The 20,941-nt window shown below is 34.8% G+C and overlaps 1 protein-coding gene and 1 pseudogene across 1 annotated transcript; one reads left to right on the plus strand and one right to left on the minus strand.

Annotated features, from left to right (window-relative positions):
• Positions 1-2,230: 2,230 nt before the first annotated feature.
• Positions 2,231-20,011, minus strand: LOC138323591 (suppressor of SWI4 1 homolog). Its single transcript, XM_069268301.1, has 10 exons — positions 19,844-20,011; positions 18,366-18,536; positions 17,766-18,089; positions 16,037-16,113; positions 15,546-15,653; positions 14,582-14,695; positions 13,479-13,622; positions 12,688-12,809; positions 4,133-4,195; positions 2,231-3,043 (listed from the first exon to the last, which is right to left on the minus strand). Exons 1-10 carry the CDS (start codon positions 19,859-19,861, stop codon positions 2,790-2,792), a joined length of 1,395 nt encoding a protein of 464 aa, XP_069124402.1. The 5' UTR covers positions 19,862-20,011; the 3' UTR covers positions 2,231-2,789.
• On the plus strand, positions 8,646-10,058 carry LOC138324171 (zinc finger MYM-type protein 2-like; annotated as a pseudogene).
• Positions 20,012-20,941: the final 930 nt, after the last annotated feature.

The raw sequence follows: 20,941 nt of genomic DNA on the forward strand, positions 1-20,941 counted from the left end.
CCATTCTCCGACATCTTAATTGTATTCTGGACTATTGGCGTCCGGATTATCATTGCTCCACTGTATATAATTTTACAGACTTATAATGCAGCAAATTCAAACTACCAAAGTCCACATTGAGAAACGGATGTCTAGAATTGTGAATCCTTGATACTATATAGTCGGTCATTATCGTAGCAAAAATATTTTTGCAACTTTGCTATTATCACAAATTTATCATCCATGAAATAATAACATATTGGCAAACCAAGTGGGCTCTCATGACCAGGTTAAATGTTTTAGAAATTCTATTATCCCAGTCAAACTCGCAAATTCTTTCCCTAGAAAAATATCGACTGTTTAATACTTAAGGAATGTGTAATAAATAACTTCTTCAATTTATATAAAACTAATGGGCTACTGTTTTAAAGAAGCACATTTGAAACTTAATTCAATGGAATAGCTTGAATGTCAATTTCGCAAATCACAGTAGAAAACGTTAGCACATCATGCGACAGAATACCGACAACCAATTGGTGACAGAGAGACACATGATCTCCAAGTACATGATAAAGACCTGAATTAGCGCAGAATTGAACATAAATCTAGTACAGAGGATTCCGCTTCTTTGCATAGGGTATTTTCCAGAAGAAACAACCGGAGTATTCGAATGAACAATGATGACATTTTGCACCTCCGTTTGACACCTACTGATACATGTGAACTGGCAAATAGACATCGTTTCCTTCACTTGATAAATATGTACTATTATACAACTTCGTCATAAATATGTCCTGCACCAAGATGTCCATTTAATGGACAGACTATGAAGAATGTTTCTCTTCTAAAGGCTACTTAATCTAATCCATGTGTGTGAAACTGAGCTTTGTTTAAAAACCTAAGAAACGTAGCAATTGATACAATTTTGCTATAATATAACACACAATATGGCAAGGACACCCTTTGAAATATTTCTAGGCTGTCAAGTAAGAAATCCAAAAGGTTAATTTTCCTCAATGGAGATGCACTAATGCTATCACAGCCTTGCCGAGAGGAAAATATTTATTTATAATTTTGTCGCGTGATGACTTTGAAGAATTGAGTTTTTTCATCCAATGACTTGGAAATCAGAGGTAATACTATGAGGCTATAGTGACCTCTCAAAAGGTCATAACAAGGTCATAATATAAATAAAGATGTATCAAATATCTATGCAAAGAGGAGTGATCAATTTATGCTTGTTTGGACCTATACTGCACACAGAACTTTGACTTAAACTAGGAATTCCGAAAGATCTACGAGTCCATGAATCGACCACTTTGAAACTCAAATGCAATTCTGGATGTTCTACATTGACATAATCTGTCATCTGTTCAGTTTCAAAATAAATCATGCATAACTTTGGAAACAAACATAGGCAAGAAATGTGTTCATGTAGTTTCAGACCGATTACATCAGGGGATCTAATGAATGCAAACAAAATTTCTAATATTTTGTAATCTGGACCTAGACATTTGACCTGCAACATTGAAAATACCGTTAACATACTTATTTTAGCAGTAGTTTTATTTTAGCAGTAGTTTTATTTTAGCAGTAGTTTTATTTTAGCAGTAGTTTTATTTTAGCGATTTTTCGCGCAGTCTTTGATACTCTAATTCAGGTATAATGCTAAAAAGAGTAATTCCGATATCGAACCACCAAATTGCTCTAATTTTATGTCCTTGCTAAAAAAACACACTTTACAGTTTTTCGCATTTGTACTGCAATTTTAATGTACTACATTCAGTACAATACATGTTCTCTTGAGTTGGATCTATGTTATCACATAAAAATGACGCCGGGATAGACAGAAGTGATAAAAGAACAAATTAAAAAGGGATTTCATTTTACCTATTTCTATGTGACTCTTCCTACAGCTGGGTTGACTTGGTTCATTATTTACAGTTGTCTAAAGTGACTGACCTTTCACCATGGAAGGTTTCTGCAAAATTTCAACAAATTTGGTTCAGTGGTTCTAGAGTAAGAGTCAAAATCAAAGTTATTTATCAATGCCTGACAACAAAAGGTGATTAGACTAGCTCACCATTAAGATCTAAAAAAAAGATCAGAACAAAATCAGGTTTCAACAGGAAGTTAAAAAGAAGTTTTGAAATATGACATGTTTTATATGATTCACAGAAGGTGACAACAATAGATGGTGGCTGTAGAACTTTCTGAGCAGCAAAGTCTTTAATATATCAAGTAACCATGATTCAATTATAATAATTTATTGACATTTATAATTTTCCACATCATGATTAGATAATGACAAATATAAAGTACCATATTCGACCCAATAAGCGCCCATGTCCCTATAAGCGCCCCTCCCCCTTTTTGAGGCCTCAATTTCAATTGCCCAGGCATAAATAAAGACCAAAACTACATAAAACAGTGTAGATTTGCAATAATTCTGAATTATTAGCACCTGAAATTTTTATCATTTTTAAGCACCCTGGGCGTTTATTGGGTCAAATATGGTAATTATATAAATCACTACTTACAATGAAAACTTCAACAAATTTACCCCGATCTTTTTACTTCAATTCTTTAAATGTGAATTTTCATTTCATTTTAAAGCTGGATTTCCTTATGGCATCCTGAACTTTGTTTTTTATTCTGTCTGTTGGTAGTTGTTTTTCTGTCAAACATTCCACTATTTCATTTTTTTTGGTCTTTGCCCTTGGTTTCCTATTAAATCTGTGCTTTACTTTGTATCTCTTCTTTTTTGTCACCTTACTTCAACACTGTTTTTGCATCTATCAAACATTCTGTTATTTCAATTTTTTGCCTTTGCCCTTTGGTTTCCTGTTAAATCCACGTTTTCCTTTGACTTTCTCCATTTTGTCACCTGACTTTGTCACTTTGTCACTCTTTGTCACTTTGTTTGTTTTTGTTTTTCCTGTAGTTTTCTGATCTACTTTCTTTTTCTTTTGTGGAGGTCCCGATGAATCTATTTTCTTTTTCTTCTCTGGAGGTCCAGATGATTCTGAAGCCCTTCGTTTGGAACTTGTTCTAGAGAACAGGTCTGAAATATTATAGAGGTAACATAAGTAAAGCCAATTTTATGTAATGATTTAAAGGAAATGATGGCAGTCAGGCAGATAGCAAAGCTGCACTATAATACAACTTCAATGGTCATTCAGCCAGCTGAGCTAAAAATTGACATTACCGAGAGGGTATCCTTTCAGTAATTTTAGAGGAGTAGAATAATCAAATTTAATTGTCAAATTCAAAGTTTGCCACTTCTACCTACACTGATTTCTTATTGGTCCCGAAATAAAATATTATACTACGGCTATTTAACCTACATATATAATTTGAGAAAGATCCCTGGACTAATTTCGAAGAAATAGTAGTTACAAACTCTCAAATTTCAAGATGGCTTCCTATTTATTTATTTTTGTTGTGATGACTCAGAATATGAGTTGAAACATTAAAACATTTCTCAGAATTCAGAATTAAATGTATCTTAGTATACCATGTTTGACTGGTTTCCTTTCATATTAAAGTAATTGCCAATCTAATTAAAATCATACTTCCCCTCCACTACGATACCCTACCCTACGCTCCAATGCAAATTAGACTTATAATTCTGCTCAACTATGATACTCTATAATACGCCCTAATACAAGATCTAACATTGCTCCGTTCGTGGTCACCTCAGCATGACCCCTATGGTTATCCAATCAGCATGTCTTTTACGAAATCTTCAGTGTGTTTGATTCTCTCGTATATACAGCAACTATCTACATAGTATATCCGGAGATGTTATGATTCTAGGCCCTGAGGTGACGAGGGCATTGTTATGATTCTAGTGTCGTAGTGAAGCAGAATTACAAGTCTAACTTTAATTAGATTGAAATAATGGCCTACATGTATATGGACAGATATAAGATACCTAGCAGTATGGTGGCCAATATGATTACGAAAATTTAAAGTATCCCAAAAAAATGATCGCCAATATATAAATGGGCAGATACTGTAAACATTGTGTTTGTGTTTCTTTTTATTCTACTACACAATAAATTTGTATATAAAAAGTTTTCATCTTTTTGGTTCCATTATCTACACAATGAAAAGTCCATGTTATAGAGTAACACTTGGTAATGCTGACCTGGTTCTGGGTCCTCTCCCACTTCCTGTCTGTAATAATCAGCATCATCCATGTCCTCTTTATCTGCAAAATAAAAATTATCGGTAAGTGAATTTAAGTTCTGTATACCATCTCTCATGTATATTACTCAAAATATCATATTGATACCCCATATGGTGACCATAAGGTTATGAAATTCAAAATTGTAATAAAGAATTCTTAATTTTAGTCAATACACCCTTTCTGTATAGGATAATAAATCCCTTCCATTTTTCCCTTTTTCAAATGGAATGGTGAATAACAATGACTTTTAAAGATGCTCCATCGCCGACAGACCAAAAATGATATTCATCATTTGAACAATAATTGGTGTTTAATCGTGTATATAATAGTCTAATTAACACAAAAAAATAATATAAAATAATTTATTTTGCCTTTGGTACATGCGCATTCAGTAGTTCATTTCATATAGGATATAGTGGTACGGATTTTTTTGGGATGCAATTAATTATTTTTCATATTTTTAACTTGAAGTAAAATTAGAAGCTCAAACTTTCCAATGGTGGTAATGGTGTAAAGTAAGTAACTTTTGTAACTGAAGAAAAATACTAAATCGTCTGCTCGAGTTTTTAATAGTGAAAAAATACCATTTGTCAGCAGTGGAGCATCTTTAAGGTTGTTTTTTTTTTAAATTCATCCTTTTATGCATAGGATAATGTGGCCGATCCACTTTAGTAGAATTTGTCTTTTTCACAAGGAATGCAAAAAAAATAGTCAATGTCACTGAGCTTTGATTTTTTTTTCTTCTATTTAAGTCAATTCACCTTTTCTTTTATAGGATAATATGGTCTGTATATCTTCAATTTTTTTTCTTTTTTTTTTTTCGCTTTTATAAGGAATGGAAAAAATAGTCCATAATAAGATGTAACACGACATACACCCTACCCTCTCTCCGAGTTACCAGGTAATTAAATATCAATTCACTACACACACAAACATATTTCATATAAAAAATAGTCCATAATAAGATGTAACATGACATACACCCTGCCCTCTCGCCGAGTTAATTAAATATCAATTCACTACACACAAATATATTACATACATATATAATGTTATTTTTTGTTTCAATTTTTCAATTAGGTTACACATACTGAATAGCACTGAAACTTCAAAGAGGACTAGATAAATCTGGACATGTTTGATAAAAAGCTGCTGGAATTGTTCTCACCCAACACACTCGGCCTATACAGTACACAGACACTTTAGGTTAGACACGGTTCATTAACACAGGATCTGGTAGGCAGCATACATATAGGGGTCTTCAACTAAAGGGCCATGTGTGCTGAGGTTGTGATAAGTCTATCATACTAAGGCAAAGAGTTTACAAAGAAAAAGGCCCATTGGGCATTTAAAGTTCTAAAACATTAAAGACAAAATGATATTTTTACTAACTTACAAACCCTTGCTGTCTGTCATTTTATCATATAGATATTCATAAAAAAAATCTTGGTTGTCCAAAAGTCTTACTTACAGGCTTTAGTACGGATATGTTTGAAATATGTGACCTTGAAATATTTGAGATGACATCAGTGTTTTTCCTGGGTAATTTGGGAAATTGCCACCTGGTGAAAATTGGGAAATTTTGTGCGATAAAAGTATACGTAGGAAATGAAAAATTGAAACGGTGTTTATGGAAATTTTGGAAAAGGTAAAAATAGACAATTATGCTTCTCTAAGAATCAAGTGTAAGAATGGATACTAAAATACGATGTTCAGACTTGGGATTTCCGGAATTTTTTAGTTTTGTTGCACAAAATACGCGTCAACTCACTGATTTGGGAAATTTAGACATAGATTTGGGAAAAAATAATAAGAAATACTATTGGGAATGGGGCCTTATTTCGGCCCCAAATATATAGGCAGCAAAAACACTGGACATATTACCACAAGCCCAACATCTTTGGAATTTGAGTTTGAATCCCATGTGCAGCAGTTTCCAGTACTGACTGCTGGTCAGTGGGGTTTTTTTTATGGGTACTCCAGTTTTCCTCCACCAAGAAACCTGGCATGTCCCTAAATGACCTTACGTGGTCATGGGACATTAACTAATAAAACCAAACCATTAACCTTTATCCTCGTATGTCCCAATATCATATATGACAATTTGTCTAATTTAGTTTATTCCACTGGTAAAGTTCAGGTTCAAACTTCAAGACATATCTACCATGATTGTGCATAGCCAAGAGCAAACTACTGGTATTAACTGACCACAGTAGACATTGCATACAGGTCACAATGATACAGCTATTCCATCTTTGATTAGAACTAGTCATCTTTGATATAAATCCAAATATCAATGCAGGTGTTGAATGAATTATGGCTTTAAAATACAACATCTTTATACAGGAATGGTATCTAATTTCCTCCATACCTGACAGAGTTTTTCTCCCATACTTGACAGTGTTATACCGCAGTTGTTAGGGAAAAGATAACTCTGTCTTTTACTGGGGTAGGGAAAAGACAGCTCAAGTACTAGACAATGATGTGACGTCATCAATACATGCAGTGCTTATAGTCGGTGACATCATTACTTTTAACAAACTGTGACGTTCCTTTGATTGCTGCGCTTTGGAAAATTTTCTAAAAACTGCATTTTCATAATGTTTCGTGAAAGTATGGGAGAAAAAGAATCATACATGGGTCTATGTAAAGGAGAATGTCCGAAAGCTGTCTATTCTTTGAAATAATGGATTGGACAAGGCCGTAGGCCGAGTCCAATCCATTATTTCAAAGAATAGACAGCTTGAGGACATTCTCCTACTTAAAACATAACCCGCTCTTGCATCAACACATAGCATACTCTCGATAGATTTTGAAAGCTAACAATGCATGAGCAACCAGTCTGGAATGATATTGGACTGGTATAGGTAAGACTAGGATCAAAGTGTGTTCAATCAACCATGACGATTTTTGGACAGGTAAAGGTAACAAATGTTATACAGTAAACCCCTCTAACTCGAACCCGGATTCCTCGAATACCCCCTATTCGTCGAATTGGTCGTACGGTCCCGACCGTCTCTCTATATAATCTATGTAACAAAACCCCGGATAACTTGAACAGCTATTCGTCGAATACCCCTTATTCCTCGAACAGAAATATGTCCCCGTTTCATCAAATACATAGTATTTACCCATGTATTCGTCGAACAAGTGTTCGGCCCTTGAGATTATTTTACCTGTGTCACACCTGACTGCACCGACCGACATGGATAATTGCTCACGATTTTGTGTTTATACACTACTTGGCGTGTCAAGCCTTTAGGTAATGAAGAGATTAACGGTGCCATTATTACCTACCTACACGATCGCAAGTCGTTGTTTGATGCTAACTTTATTTAAATATTTCAGAAAAGGCATTAAGTTATTGATGTTTCTCTCGTAATAATCTTCACTGTAAATACTGTACGAAAATACGGAAGTTGTTGATCCGTGTTTATAAAAAGTACGCATTGTGAAATGACAAAAGAGGCGGAAGATATTGCTGACGTCCGCCTAATTATAAAGGTGTTTTTTTTTAATTTCTTTGTTAGTTTCATTCGACAGGCTAACACAATGTTATTTGCCGAAAGATGTAAACGATATCAAACGACATATGCAAAGTACATTTTATCAGTGCGTTCTGTCTTTTCCCGTAAATTGTATTTTCTAACTAAATTTACTCGTAAATTTACTAAATAGACATCTATAAATATCATTTCTTATGTCCGTACATTGACCTAGATGACGATAGCTTACTCTGATGTGAATGACATTTGATTTAGGGCTTTCTCGTAAGCTTTTTCAAACCCTAAATTTATGTTATTTTTTCAACTTGATATTGCTATCAATAAAAAACTTAAATAAAGAAATCCAAAATGCTGAAAGATAGGGTAATCAAAATGTCATTGCCGTGCATTGTTTGTCATAGTTTGAAACCGGACGTTTTGACTGTCGATTGTGACCAACCTCGGATGAGTCGAATACCCCGTATTCCTCGAACTATTTACCTGGTCCCCTGCTGTTCGAGTTATAGGGGTTTTACTGTATATAGTATTTGCATGAGTATTTCATGCAATGTCGCTCTGTGACTTGCAACTGAGAGTTTTCAATTGCCCATTTCTGAGGTGAAGTTTGAAGGGACAGCATGTCTGATTTCGATTCTAATGCGATTTTCAAAACCCAGTCAACATTTGTGGAGAAATTATCTACAGATCCTGATACCGATGCTGTTCTAAGTGATATATTAGACATGCAGGAAAATACGCAACCAAATTTTAATTTAAGAAACAGCATTTTTTCCGATATTTCTTCAGCCGACGATGAGAGTATTGTTCAATGCTCAATGGAAATGGAGAAAATGGACAGTCGTTTTAGAATTCCCTTAAACACTGTGGATCTACAGAATATGGTTGATAGTGGCAAGTCAGCAAAAACTGAGAACAAGACTCGCTGGGCTATTAACCTGTTTGCAAATTGGCAGAAGGAGCGCAAACGTGTTACGAAGAGCAAACAGTATTCGAGTCCAATTCTGGAAATGAAAGATTCCCTCCTGAATGAAGCCCTTAGTTTCTTTATTGGTGAAGTAAGAAATGAAGCCGGCTCAGATTATAGACCAAACACCATGTATGAACTGTTAATATTGATTCAACACTATTTCCGCACCAATGGGAGATTCGTAAGCTTTTTAGACGACAAAACATTCTCCGGACTGAAAGCTGTTTTAGATTCTAAAATGAAGGAATTATCAAAAAAAGGAATCAATCTCCAGCGACGTCAAGCAGATATAATCACCCAAGAACAGGAGGAAAAACTGTGGACAAAAAATATTTTGGGTTCAGATAGTCAACTACTGGATACCATGATTTTCATGATAGGCTTGAATTTTGCTCTGCGAGCAGGTCAAGAACACAGGAACTTGAGATATGGAGAACATTCTCAAATCTCAAATACTTAGAGTATACTGAAGATGTATCTAAAACAAACCGTGGCGGTATCATGCATAGAAAACTGGATCCAAAAGTTACACGGGCATATGAAAAATCAAAAGCAACCAGAGAAGTGCATCGTGAAACTGTACACAAAATTTATTGCCGCCAGGTAAGTTATAAACCATTCCCACCTCTCACTTGAAACCTGCAGTTTATTTCGTTTTTCAGTTTAATTCTAAAACGATTTAAAGTATATCATAATTATATAGCTGTAAATATTTGTTAAAATGGTATGTTAACTCCTCCATCCTTATCACATACATATGTCACTATCCTAGATAAGTAATTATTAACTATTCTAAAAATTTGTAGTTAAATACATGGTTGAAATACATCTGCCTTTTGTTTTCAGACCTGACAACTGTAACAATGATGCCTTTTACCTCAGACCTAGGAAATACACTCAAGGAAATGTATGGTATCAGGATGCGCCAGTTGGGGTTCACATCCTTCAGCAAACCCTAAAACGTCTATGTGAACAAGCTGGGTATCAAGGATTTTATACAAACCATTCTCTTTGCGCTACGGCTGCAACACGACTATATGGTGCCGGAATCGATGAACAATTGATTTCGGAAAAAACTGGCCACCAATCAAATGCAGTTCGTGCATACAAGCGCACTAGTGACCAGCAGCAGTGTGACATTAGCAATATTCTTAGTGGAAATTCTAACAATGTCAAAGTTCCCAGATTGGAAAGTGCAAATGGAGGGAACACTGAAATAAATATCGAGACCGGTGCTGTCAAGATACATGTTAAATACTATAAAGTGTTTGCTCAATATAAAAGCAAAATTGTCGGATTTAACTACATATGTGTTACTGTTGCAAATGCCATTGGATTATTAAAATATGGGTGTCCAGATTTTCGGTTTGGTTTATTTTTTCAGTTATACAAAAACTGTCCAAAAATCTAAAAATAATGGACAGTTCGTATTAATAATGGACTGCTAACCGTAATAATAGACAGTCAGCAGTCCATTATTACATATAATGGACTGTAACAACAATGGATGATGTAATAGTTATGTTTTAACAAGTGGACAGGGATATCTGACCAGCCAAAATCTTTCACTCGGGTTGAGATATCCCTGTCCACTTGACAGACCCATGTAAGATTCTATTACTTGACAAGGTTAACTCGCGTTTGCCAGGGAAAATTTACTTTGTCTTTAACCTAGGTAGGGCAAAGACATCTCATACAAGCTTGACACAGATGTCATCGATACATGCGGAGATTATTGTCAAGGATGCCATTAATTATCAACAGTATAAAAATATTTCCTAATCTGATTTTTTTTTTTTAAATATATTGGAGAAAAATAATCTTGCATGGTCTGTCAAGTGGACAGGGATATCTCAACTCTCGTGAAAGTATTTGGCTGGCCAACCCTGGGCAAGCCTCGGATTGACCAGCCAAAAACTTTCACAAGGGTTGAGATATCCTTGTCCACTTGACCGACCCATGTAAGATTCTATTAATCTATGAGTACATCACTTGACAGAATACTGACTTCTGATTCACTACTATATATGCCACAATAGTACCCGCATCCTAAGGGGCTATTGAAGTTGTGTGATATTGAATATAAATCTGTTGTGATGTTACTACTGCATAATGTCATTAAATGGACCAAAATGTCAAAATGGTGGACATACTGTGATACATGGAGTGAAAACTCTCAAGTCACTTTTCTGCTAATTATAGCTTGTTCTACTTTTAATATCTATGAAATGGATCTCATTTGAAGAATCACAAAAATTTGACGGCTTGATATACTGTGGCTATCATGCTGTGACAAGTTAAAATGATACTATTGCCCAATAGTATTGCCTTGTTATGGGATAATGACTGAAAAAGATGCGGGGCAATAGTGCCCTCTCATTCCTAAGAACCTTTAAAATGATACCTCATTCATCTTTACATAAACACTGTACAGTCTGACCCGGATAAAATGAAATCCAGGGGACCCTATGAATTTGTTCATAATAAGCGGGTTTCAGTATAACCGGGTTGGCATTTTTGTAGGACATCTCAAGTTACTTCCCTTGTTAGACGTAGATCCGACCATCAACAACGACAACAAGAAAATCAAAACAAAATTCTATTTTAGTAAACAAATTTTGTAATCATTTGTTTTAATTTACATATTTTTTTAAAAATAAAATTGATTTCATTAAACACTTTTACAATATATTGTACCCTTGATACAGCAGTCTGTTCTCCAGTAAGCCTAATTGTCATTTTTGAATGAAATCGCTTATGCAAGATTGTCTCTTATTTGTCAACAAATTTGTTGCTGACAAATAAAACTATTGCAAGTAAGACTGACAAAAATATTATCACTGACGTTTTGTTTTTGCTGAATGTACCTTCAAGTTGTTAGTTTAACTTAGCGATGCAGCAGTATCGTGCCTCAGCATTAGTCATGTTTTTAATTATCGTAGTCATCCTAGTCAATGTCGACGTTAGTACACAGATTTTACAATGTCGTGATCTGATAATGTTGTGGTTGTGATGACATTATTTTCCATAGAAATGTAATTCTCTACCAAAATAACTACATTCCGAACCCATATTTTCCTAAGTTCCACCAATGGAATCACGTAATCTGGGTCATCGGGCTCGACCTCAACCCTGTCACAGCTTCTGTTTCCGTTTCGGGGTAAACTTTCAACTTTCACATGTCTCGATAATTCTACTTATTTGTTCAAAATCTCACTTAATTTACTGGGTTTGATGTCACATTCCATCGCTATTTATGTTTTAGTTTTAGTCCTTGTTCCACAGCTGATAGAATGGTTTATATTTTGGTTGCGAAATTTACTCACAACATCAAAACTCACCTGTGAACACTCATCTTTACAGTCAATTAAGTTTCCATTCATACAGGGCACAGCCCATTCTCGCCTTTGTTTACTATGTACACTATGTCTGGCTTGGCCCACCCATGCATATCAGTCAAATGTTTACATAATATCCGGGTAAAATTAGTTGAAAAAGTGGTGACGGGGACAAAAAAGAATTCATACAACACCAGATTTCATAGAAGCTGATTCAACTTAACCGGGAAAAAATTCATTGATTATGTGGGATTGTGTACTTGTTCATATTAAGCGGGATTTCAATATATCCGAGTTCAATATAAGTGGGTTAGACTGTATATACAGTGGAACTCGGTTAATACGAACTCGAAGGGACCAAGATAAAACTTTGAGTTATCCGAGTGTTCGAATTAAGGGAGTTCTCATGTCTACTAACGATCTCTTTACTTGGTATATATAGACTAGTTCCATGTCGTAAAATGATGTGAACAAGAGAGATGTCAAAATCGCTGATGGTAGTTGCAAAATTATAACAATAATTTGTTTTATAAGTTTTCCAAATTCGAATTATCCGAGTTCTTTAAACAAAGATAAAGAGGGAATTCGGCCGGGACCGGCAAAGTACTTCGTATTAAGCCGGGTTGTCAAATTATCCGAGTTCGTATTAACCAAGTTCCACTGTAATATCAATATATCGGAACCTTTAAATGTAACACTAACCTTCGTTCGCATTCTGGTCTTTTTTCATGCCAGCCAAACTCTTTTGTCGATGCTCTTCTTTCGCAGCCTCCTTTTTCCTCACATTTTCATTCTGTATCTTTTTTCTAAGCTCTTTGAGATTCCTGAAAATCAACAAATGATTCAATTCACTAGAAAGTCTAAAAAAGATTCAATTCTAGTAAGGAAATACTCTACAAATTATGTATTGTACAAATTCCAGTTAAGAAATGGCCTACATTTTATGTAATACATGATTCTGGTAAAGGAATATCGGTCATCTACAAATTATATGATTTAATTATGCTAATTATCTACAAATTATTGTACTGATCAAATTTGATAAGGGAATAATTTAGTTTCATGGGTAATCATCAGTAAAAATACAGGCACAGTATTGCCAGACACAATAACAGATGTGAACAGGCAGATTTTGCAACATGGCCTCCACTTGAAATCTGCCACTGTTTATTTCTTAAACGGTTTTTGGATACATAATTGCAATGAATAAATCACATACATCTGCTATGTAGTTTTGTGTTTGCTCATTGGTCAGTTATCTGCCCTTGTAAGTAGGTATTGGTTGCAATATTTTTAGAATAGCATCATAACTTCCAGAGACATTTTCATACACAGACTTTTATGTAACAATAAAAAATAGAGCAAATTATATGTATTTGTATACAAAAAGGAACTGGATCACGCAATACTTATTTAACTAAGTTAAGCTCTCTTAATACATAAAGTTTAAAATTTGAATAAATATGAAGCAATAAGATATGCTATTAAATTACCTTTTATTGTCTCTCATTTTCTTTTGTTTTTTCAGTTCTTCATCTGTTTTTTTGACAAAATCGTGATACATGACGCTGCCATCACACAAGCCATCTTCTATCTTCACCAACTGTAACGTAAGTCTGGGCCCTAGTTCTGTCATCCTGTGTACAGATAATAACATGAACCATACATTAAGGCCCAATAAGCGTAACTGCGTTAATGGTCATTGTTAGGCAGCATCATATCAAGAAGTACAAGATGGATTTTACATAGCTGGTTTTTGATTCCATGTACCTGAGAACAGCCAAGAGGCCAGTCAAAAATTTGTAAAAGAAGCGACATTTGCACTGCTAAAATTGACATTAAAAATTTGACCTCATCAACACATACATTGTACATTTTTTTATTTTGTACAAATTGTTTATCCATGGAGCTGCTGTTACCGAGTTGTTAAAGTGCTACAACACATCTCCACAAGCCCTCCACCTCAAATCCCACATGGGGAAGTTAACAGGTACTGACTATAGATCCATTGCTTCCTCAGGTTCTGTGGCCCCCCCTTCTTAAATCAGGAAATAGGACAAGCATCTACCAACCAAACTGTCATTTTCTCTCACAATGATATTAAGAGTCTAATATGACATTGGTGATACAATACCAGAAAAATCTTGGCCCACTTAAACTGAGTGATCTTTCATTTTGTCTCATGCATATATAGTTTGTTAGTCTGTCTTTACTCCTCAAAAATGCAGAAAATCTCAATATAACCTTTACCAATAATATACAAGTACCATGTTCAACGCAATAAGCGTCCCCGTCCCTATATAAGTGCCCCACATGCTTTTTGAGGCCTCAAGTTTACATACAATGACTTAAATACAGACTGACACTATGAAAAACCGTGAAGATATTTTTTTTTTAATTGATTACTTGCATACTTGGTGCAATAATTTAATGAAATGTCCGTCCATTCAGTTTTCAATTTTTTAACCACCCTAGGCATTTATTGGGTATATATATATATATATGGTATATGATTTGTGCTAGGAGTCCCAGGTGTCAAAGTGGAAGCAAAGGTGGGTTTTTTTACAATGAATGTGGGATGGCCCTGTGCTCCTACCTGATAGCACTCTTTGTGGACTTGATATTGCCTCGGCTACTTATGCTTTGCGGTAGCACAACCTCATTTTCTGGACCATCCAGTTCTGCTTCACTTTCTGATAAATTACCTCCCCTGAAAATAAGCATTGACATATATACTCCAGTTCCATAATTTATGGTTTATAATATTTCATAAAGTGTATAATATTTTTATCATTTAACAAGATTTGGTTTGTTTAGTTTTTTCCATTTTTGTGTAACCTAATCAAATATTTGTACTAAGAAGTACCGATTAAGAATTAGAAAAAAACAAAAACAATTTCACCAAATAAATGCACATATTGTATCTAATATAACAACTGGAAAGACAGGCTCTGGCATGATGATTGTTACAGGGATTATTCATTACAGATGCAGGGCCTTGTTCAGCTAATTTATGAATGTCCTTACTTAAAGAATTTTTCACACAAATATTGATAGAAATTAGAAATCAGACATTGTCGAAATGAGCAATAGCAATTTGAAAGTTAAATACATGAAGGATGATCAATAGGGGACAGTCGCAGCATGAAGGCTATCAATGCTAACATCAAGCCAGACCACAGTCATTTGGCTCTATAAACATATATATATATATTTATATATAATACTGTGTCAAGGTTTATAACTCAGCCGGCCATATAACACTACCCAATTTCAGAAAAAGTATGATTATTAACAAACCATATAAGATGTGACAATAGGAATACTCTCGATTGACAGCCAGATAATTTATCATTAATTTGATATATGATACAATATACATCATGCCGTATAAATATCACAAGGTATCCAGAAACATCGGAAAACTGACTGATTTCAACTGGTCAGACACTGTGGTGTATTCCGATTAACATGCATGTGGCTAGACAAGCCTTACACTACAAAGTTGATATATTGTAAGGGAGATAACCCTGCCCATTTTAACACTTTTCAATACTCACTGTTTTATATACTCGCTGATGTCGTCAAACTTGCTCATATCTGGAACTGTTGACTTGATCAGCTTCTTAACTCCCCTTGTCATACCAACTGGTACAATTTTGATATTACTGTACAATAAATGGAAAGATCATTTCAGTTAAGAATACACAGGGAACTTGGAACCACTATTCATGAGTCGATATCAGTACAAGGGAAAGACAATCACTCATCTTTTCTCCCCCCCCCCCCCCCCCCCCGACATATTCGGGAATGTGGGATGTATACGTGAATTAGAATGGTTCCTTCAATAATTTCTGGTATTTAATTGATAAAATCTGATATATTGTATATTTTGTTATAGTTAGATTACTTATAGATTCAGATAATATATTGATAGACTACAAGTCAGAATTAACAAGATCAATCATTAGCATGTATCATAGTAACAAGCGCAAATATGTCTTACTGTACAAAATATGCCAAAAGGAAACTTTTGTGGATCAATACTTACTAATGTCTGAATTCTATTAACTTAGTCTCTGCATCATAACTCAGTAGTACACATCTCCTTATAGTGTTCAAGTTTACCTGAAATTAAATGAGACACATAAAATAGTAATCCCAGCTCTTTTAGTATTACACATAATATACTTCAGGTTTCGAGTCCATCATTTAGGATTACCATACTTTGGTATACAGTGTAACTTCCCAAAACCGAACCGTCTCAAAACCGATCACCTCTAGACACTGAACATGGATGTCATGTACGGAATGAATTCCTCTTTATTAATTGTATATAAAACTTCCCAAAACCGATCCCTCCAAATTCCGAATACTGGACCGATTTTGAGATCGGAATAGTCGAACGTAACTAAAATACACTTCTGAAAACCGGCCTTACCTGAGCTACACCGATAGATTGCACTGAGGTCTGATCAACCAACCGTGAAATACACACATACCTGTACCATAGTTGCCGCATGCCATGTCCTGGGGCATGAATACAGGTGTGAATGCTATAGGTACAAGATAGTTATACCCGAGATGGTGGTGTAATTATTTAATCATGTCTATTGTTTAGATATTTAACGAAAGTCCACCACATGAACGCGGTTTGTTTACTGTAGGAAAACAAGCAGAGCTAGTAATAAAGAGAAAGTTTTGTATTCAAATTACACGGGTTTTTTATTTACATAAATGAAGTTGTCGGATAACATAAATTATCTGTATGAAGAAGCCGAAGCCATGTATTCTGTATGAAGAAGCCGAAGCCAGGTATTGTTTTAGAAAATGACTACCGGTATGTCATATAATGACCGGCATTGACTGTTCATCGTGTAATTAGACCATATAATTTGATACTTGACCTAACCGGAAGCGATCGGCCGTATAGAACATCCCCAAGAACATTCACGCAACTAACTAACTAAACTACGTTTATAAGCGGTAACAAAGTCAAGATTGTTTTGATTCATTCCTTTTAAACGTATGATTCTCTCTTTTGTGATAACAGTCACATCAACAATCATTATCGGTCGGTATTAACGAACACTAGGCATACATGCGGTACACTAGTGTAAAAAACGACTTCAGATCGATTAAATCTGGATCGTAATGATCAGTATTCGGTTCACTTCTCCAAACCGAACCCTCTCTAAACCGACCAAAATTATATGCATCGACCACGATCGGTTTCGGAAGGTTCCACTCTATCATCAAACTGCTATACCATACTGTCAGTATTAAAATTCTATATAACTCATTATTTCCTGCGCCTATTGAAAACGAAAAGATTGTGGCATATAAAATCCTTCCACAAGTTTATACATTTCATTTTGCATAGCCACAAGTGTAATATTCTCTGCATCACATCACTAATATTTATGGAAATAGGAGAAACTTAGTTTCTGTTAGTTTCTACACAGCACAGGTGAAATCATCCTCGATACTCCAGGGCTTCCGATCACTTACGATGTAGAGATCATAAGTGATCGGAAGCCCTGGAGTATCGAGGATGAGGTGAAATTGGCTTGAATGTGACATTTTCATCATGAAAGATATTTACCTGTATGTGATGTCACACAGTGATTATGACATCATAGATACATGAAATGTCAAAACAATTTCCATTGTATATGGCTGTATGACCTAGCTTATACCAGGCCAGTTATATGCTAAAACATTACCATTACCCTGTATTTGTGCACAATTTACTAAGATGATCATGGAAGAGCACTTACCCTATTTACATTGATTGAAGGAAACATATTCTGAAACATTGAGGAGAGAAGCTTAGTGTGCATTTCATCACCACCAAAGTTGTTCATCACTAAAAGAGGATGGTACATGAATTGCTTCTGTTCCAAGTTTGGTTTCCGTAGCGACGAAATCACATCCTTACATAGACAGTAGTTGTGAATCTTGAATGTCATGGTGGGCCCCCTCGGAATTCTCACCACACGCAGATTGGTAGCGATTTCTGTTTTACTGAGCATGAGAAAATGTGTGACATTCAAAACGCCGGCAACATTCACGAAATCCTTCAATGCATTCTTCTTTCTTGCCTATAAAGAAAATACATATCAAATGTATAAATGTTGAAAAAGAATTGAAGAGAAATGATATTTCATATACATATAAAGCTGTATAAAAATTTATAAACTCTAGACTAAGTTTGGAATCTGCCACAAACAAGAATAATGCAATGCAATATTATGTATTTAACCAAAATTAAGCTGTCTGATTCAAAGAAGCATAAAATCAAATCCTCTAACATATTGTTGACTCAGGACATGTGACCATTAACTGATGTTACACATCTACCAAAAGAAACACAGTACCTTGAGATTTCTTGCTGTGAATGGTTCCATCACATGACGCAAGTCTTTGATAAGTTGCAGGATATTTTTACCAACATGACCCCTATTGAACACAAAAGAATGGGGAGCCTTGGAATAGCAGTCTTCTTGATACTGCAGTTGCTTCTGTTTCATAGTCTTCTGACGTTTGCTCTGTAAAACAAAATGTGAGAAAATGCATTTCTGAGAACAAGTTACCTTGGACATTGATATGTTATCACATAACATGTACATGGTATGTGTGCATCTCACCAAAACACAAGAAACCTTACTCCCATTACATGAGAGTCGACTGATCAGCCGGTTTTTTATCGGACGTTATTTTGCTGTCAACTCTCATTTCCGAAGGTTTATTTCTTTGATGCAGCTTCCGATGTCAGATGAAGGCGGAAGGAAAAATGCAATAATATCAATATGTTTAGCTCTATCAGTGATAACATTGATGTGTACTTACAGTTTAGTTATTAATTATCTCATTTATCTAGTAAAACCATAACTTGAGGCCTCATAAAATAGTATTTTAGCGGATTAGATATGATGAATCATTTCCGTAACATTTTGACCTTGTTTTAAATATGGCGGCTGGTTACTACAAAAATCGTAAGGTGAAATCAAGCGGGCAGAATACAAGTGAAAGTAAATTAAAGGCAGATCAAGTGTTTTGGGGACTTTGCAATTCGTTTTTTTTTTCTCTTCTTTTTACCGGCCGTATTGCTATCAACATGAAGTTTTGTCTGGGTCATGAAAGTTTACGTTAGGAGATGTAAATATTTGTTTAAGATGGATTTTACAGCTGATTTTTTTTCAAAATACTTAATCTATGAAAAAGAGGTAGGTATTTGACATTGATGACTATTTAAATATGATTTAAACCTTTTTATATTGTCACAATCCAAACATTGAAAATATTACCCTCAGCATCGTGTAAATGGCCTATCAGAAGGTAAAGGTTAGACACATCGCAATATTCCAAAAGTGTCTCGTTTTACTATACCACTAACATTGTTGGAGTAAAGAAACCTTAGCTCATTAGCCCCTGTAAACACATTTGAAATCTTCTGATATAGCTATAAATCATATTTTACTTTTTCTTAACATCTTGGAATGAGTGCAAGAGCACATAATAAATACCTAATTGTACCTTATATAATTATTGGAAGTGATTCTATACTGGCTGTATTTTTTAATACTGTGTATTTGAATAAAAAGTAAAAATGTATACAGAATTATTTATTGAAGTTTGTAATTCTAGAAAATGGGTACTTGATGCTTTGACAGCAAATTTATCAAATGCCAGTTTTTTTTAAGGAAGTTTCCATCATCTTCTAAACTAAGACATACGTTACCACTGCAAAATGCAATAACGTTTACACGACTCCAGGGCCTCTACGAAAAAATAAAATAACACTGGTGCGGTAGACTCTGGAGATCGCAGCCTAACCGCTATCGATCATACTTACTTTCTTTGGTTTACCCATGTCTAAGCCTAATTATTATTGAAAACTTTTAACACGTGCTTCCGTGGACACCTTGCCAATTTTCCTGTGGTCTCGGTTAACCAGGCCCTTGCTCACTGTTGAAATCGTATTCATATCAAACGTCTGTTTGGCCGAGATTTGTTTTTCTCCTTTAAACAGTGCCCCCTGTCGGTGTTGTTTGGTATAAGGGATTTCCCCGATGAATTTTATAAATAGCATCGTGCACACTGATTCCTGGTCCATTTTCCAAAAATATGATATAGACGTTCACATTACAAAGTGTGTACTATAAAAAAAAAAAAAATTGTAAAACGCCTAAGATATCTGAGATCATGGCGTGTAAACTTAATATAATTGACTAGTCATCGTCTTCAAGTCAGTATTGTACACGTACTGTACTGTAAGAGTGATCTCCCTTCCATCGATTGTACGAAATTTGGTATATAGGCGTATTATTCAGTTTCCCAAAATCAGAAACATATATACATAGAGATTGGAAACTCCTTCTTTGTCTATATTGACAGGCAGAGGGACCTCCAGTTTATAGGTATTTTCCCTTGGCTAACTTCTTTTTAGTGTATTCCTTTAAACATGATATTTTTGCATCAACACAAAGTCTAAATATTATATCATGGTTTGATGTGATCAGTTTTCCCAATTGATGTTATTTAATATGATTTTTGAAAGTATTAAAATGAGCAATTTTACCTGATTTTTCAAAAGTCAGGCATTCAAAACCGGAAGTGCAATTTGTTTTATTAATATATAAGTAAATTATTATTTTTTCTTTCCAAAATCTTACTCAAACCATCTGAAAATTACTGAACTTTTATAACATATCAAAGTTATTCTGCTGTATTTAACTATTTAAGAGTTTATCTAAAAGCCCATAGGGACATACAGAGGTACATCTGCCTATCGTAAAAATGGCGAAGTTGCCAATCTCTATGTATATATGTTTCTGCCAAAATATTACAAATTTATTCAGTTAACATAAATCAGTGATTCTACAAGTAAATTAGTCTACATAGATCTACAATGTATATCTTTATACTGACACAGATTTTTCAGATTCAGTAG

Source organism: Argopecten irradians, chromosome 5 (genome assembly GCF_041381155.1).
Source record: "Argopecten irradians isolate NY chromosome 5, Ai_NY, whole genome shotgun sequence".
In the NCBI taxonomy this organism is placed as follows: domain Eukaryota; kingdom Metazoa; phylum Mollusca; class Bivalvia; order Pectinida; family Pectinidae; genus Argopecten; species Argopecten irradians.

Coding starts and splice junctions, on each gene's coding strand:
- LOC138323591 (XM_069268301.1), bottom strand. Junction 12,810..13,478: donor AAAATGAGAGACAATAAAAG/GTAATTTAATAG, acceptor GTTGATTTTCAG/GAATCTCAAAGAGCTTAGAA. Junction 4,196..12,687: donor AGACCAGAATGCGAACGAAG/GTTAGTGTTACA, acceptor TTTATTTTGCAG/ATAAAGAGGACATGGATGAT.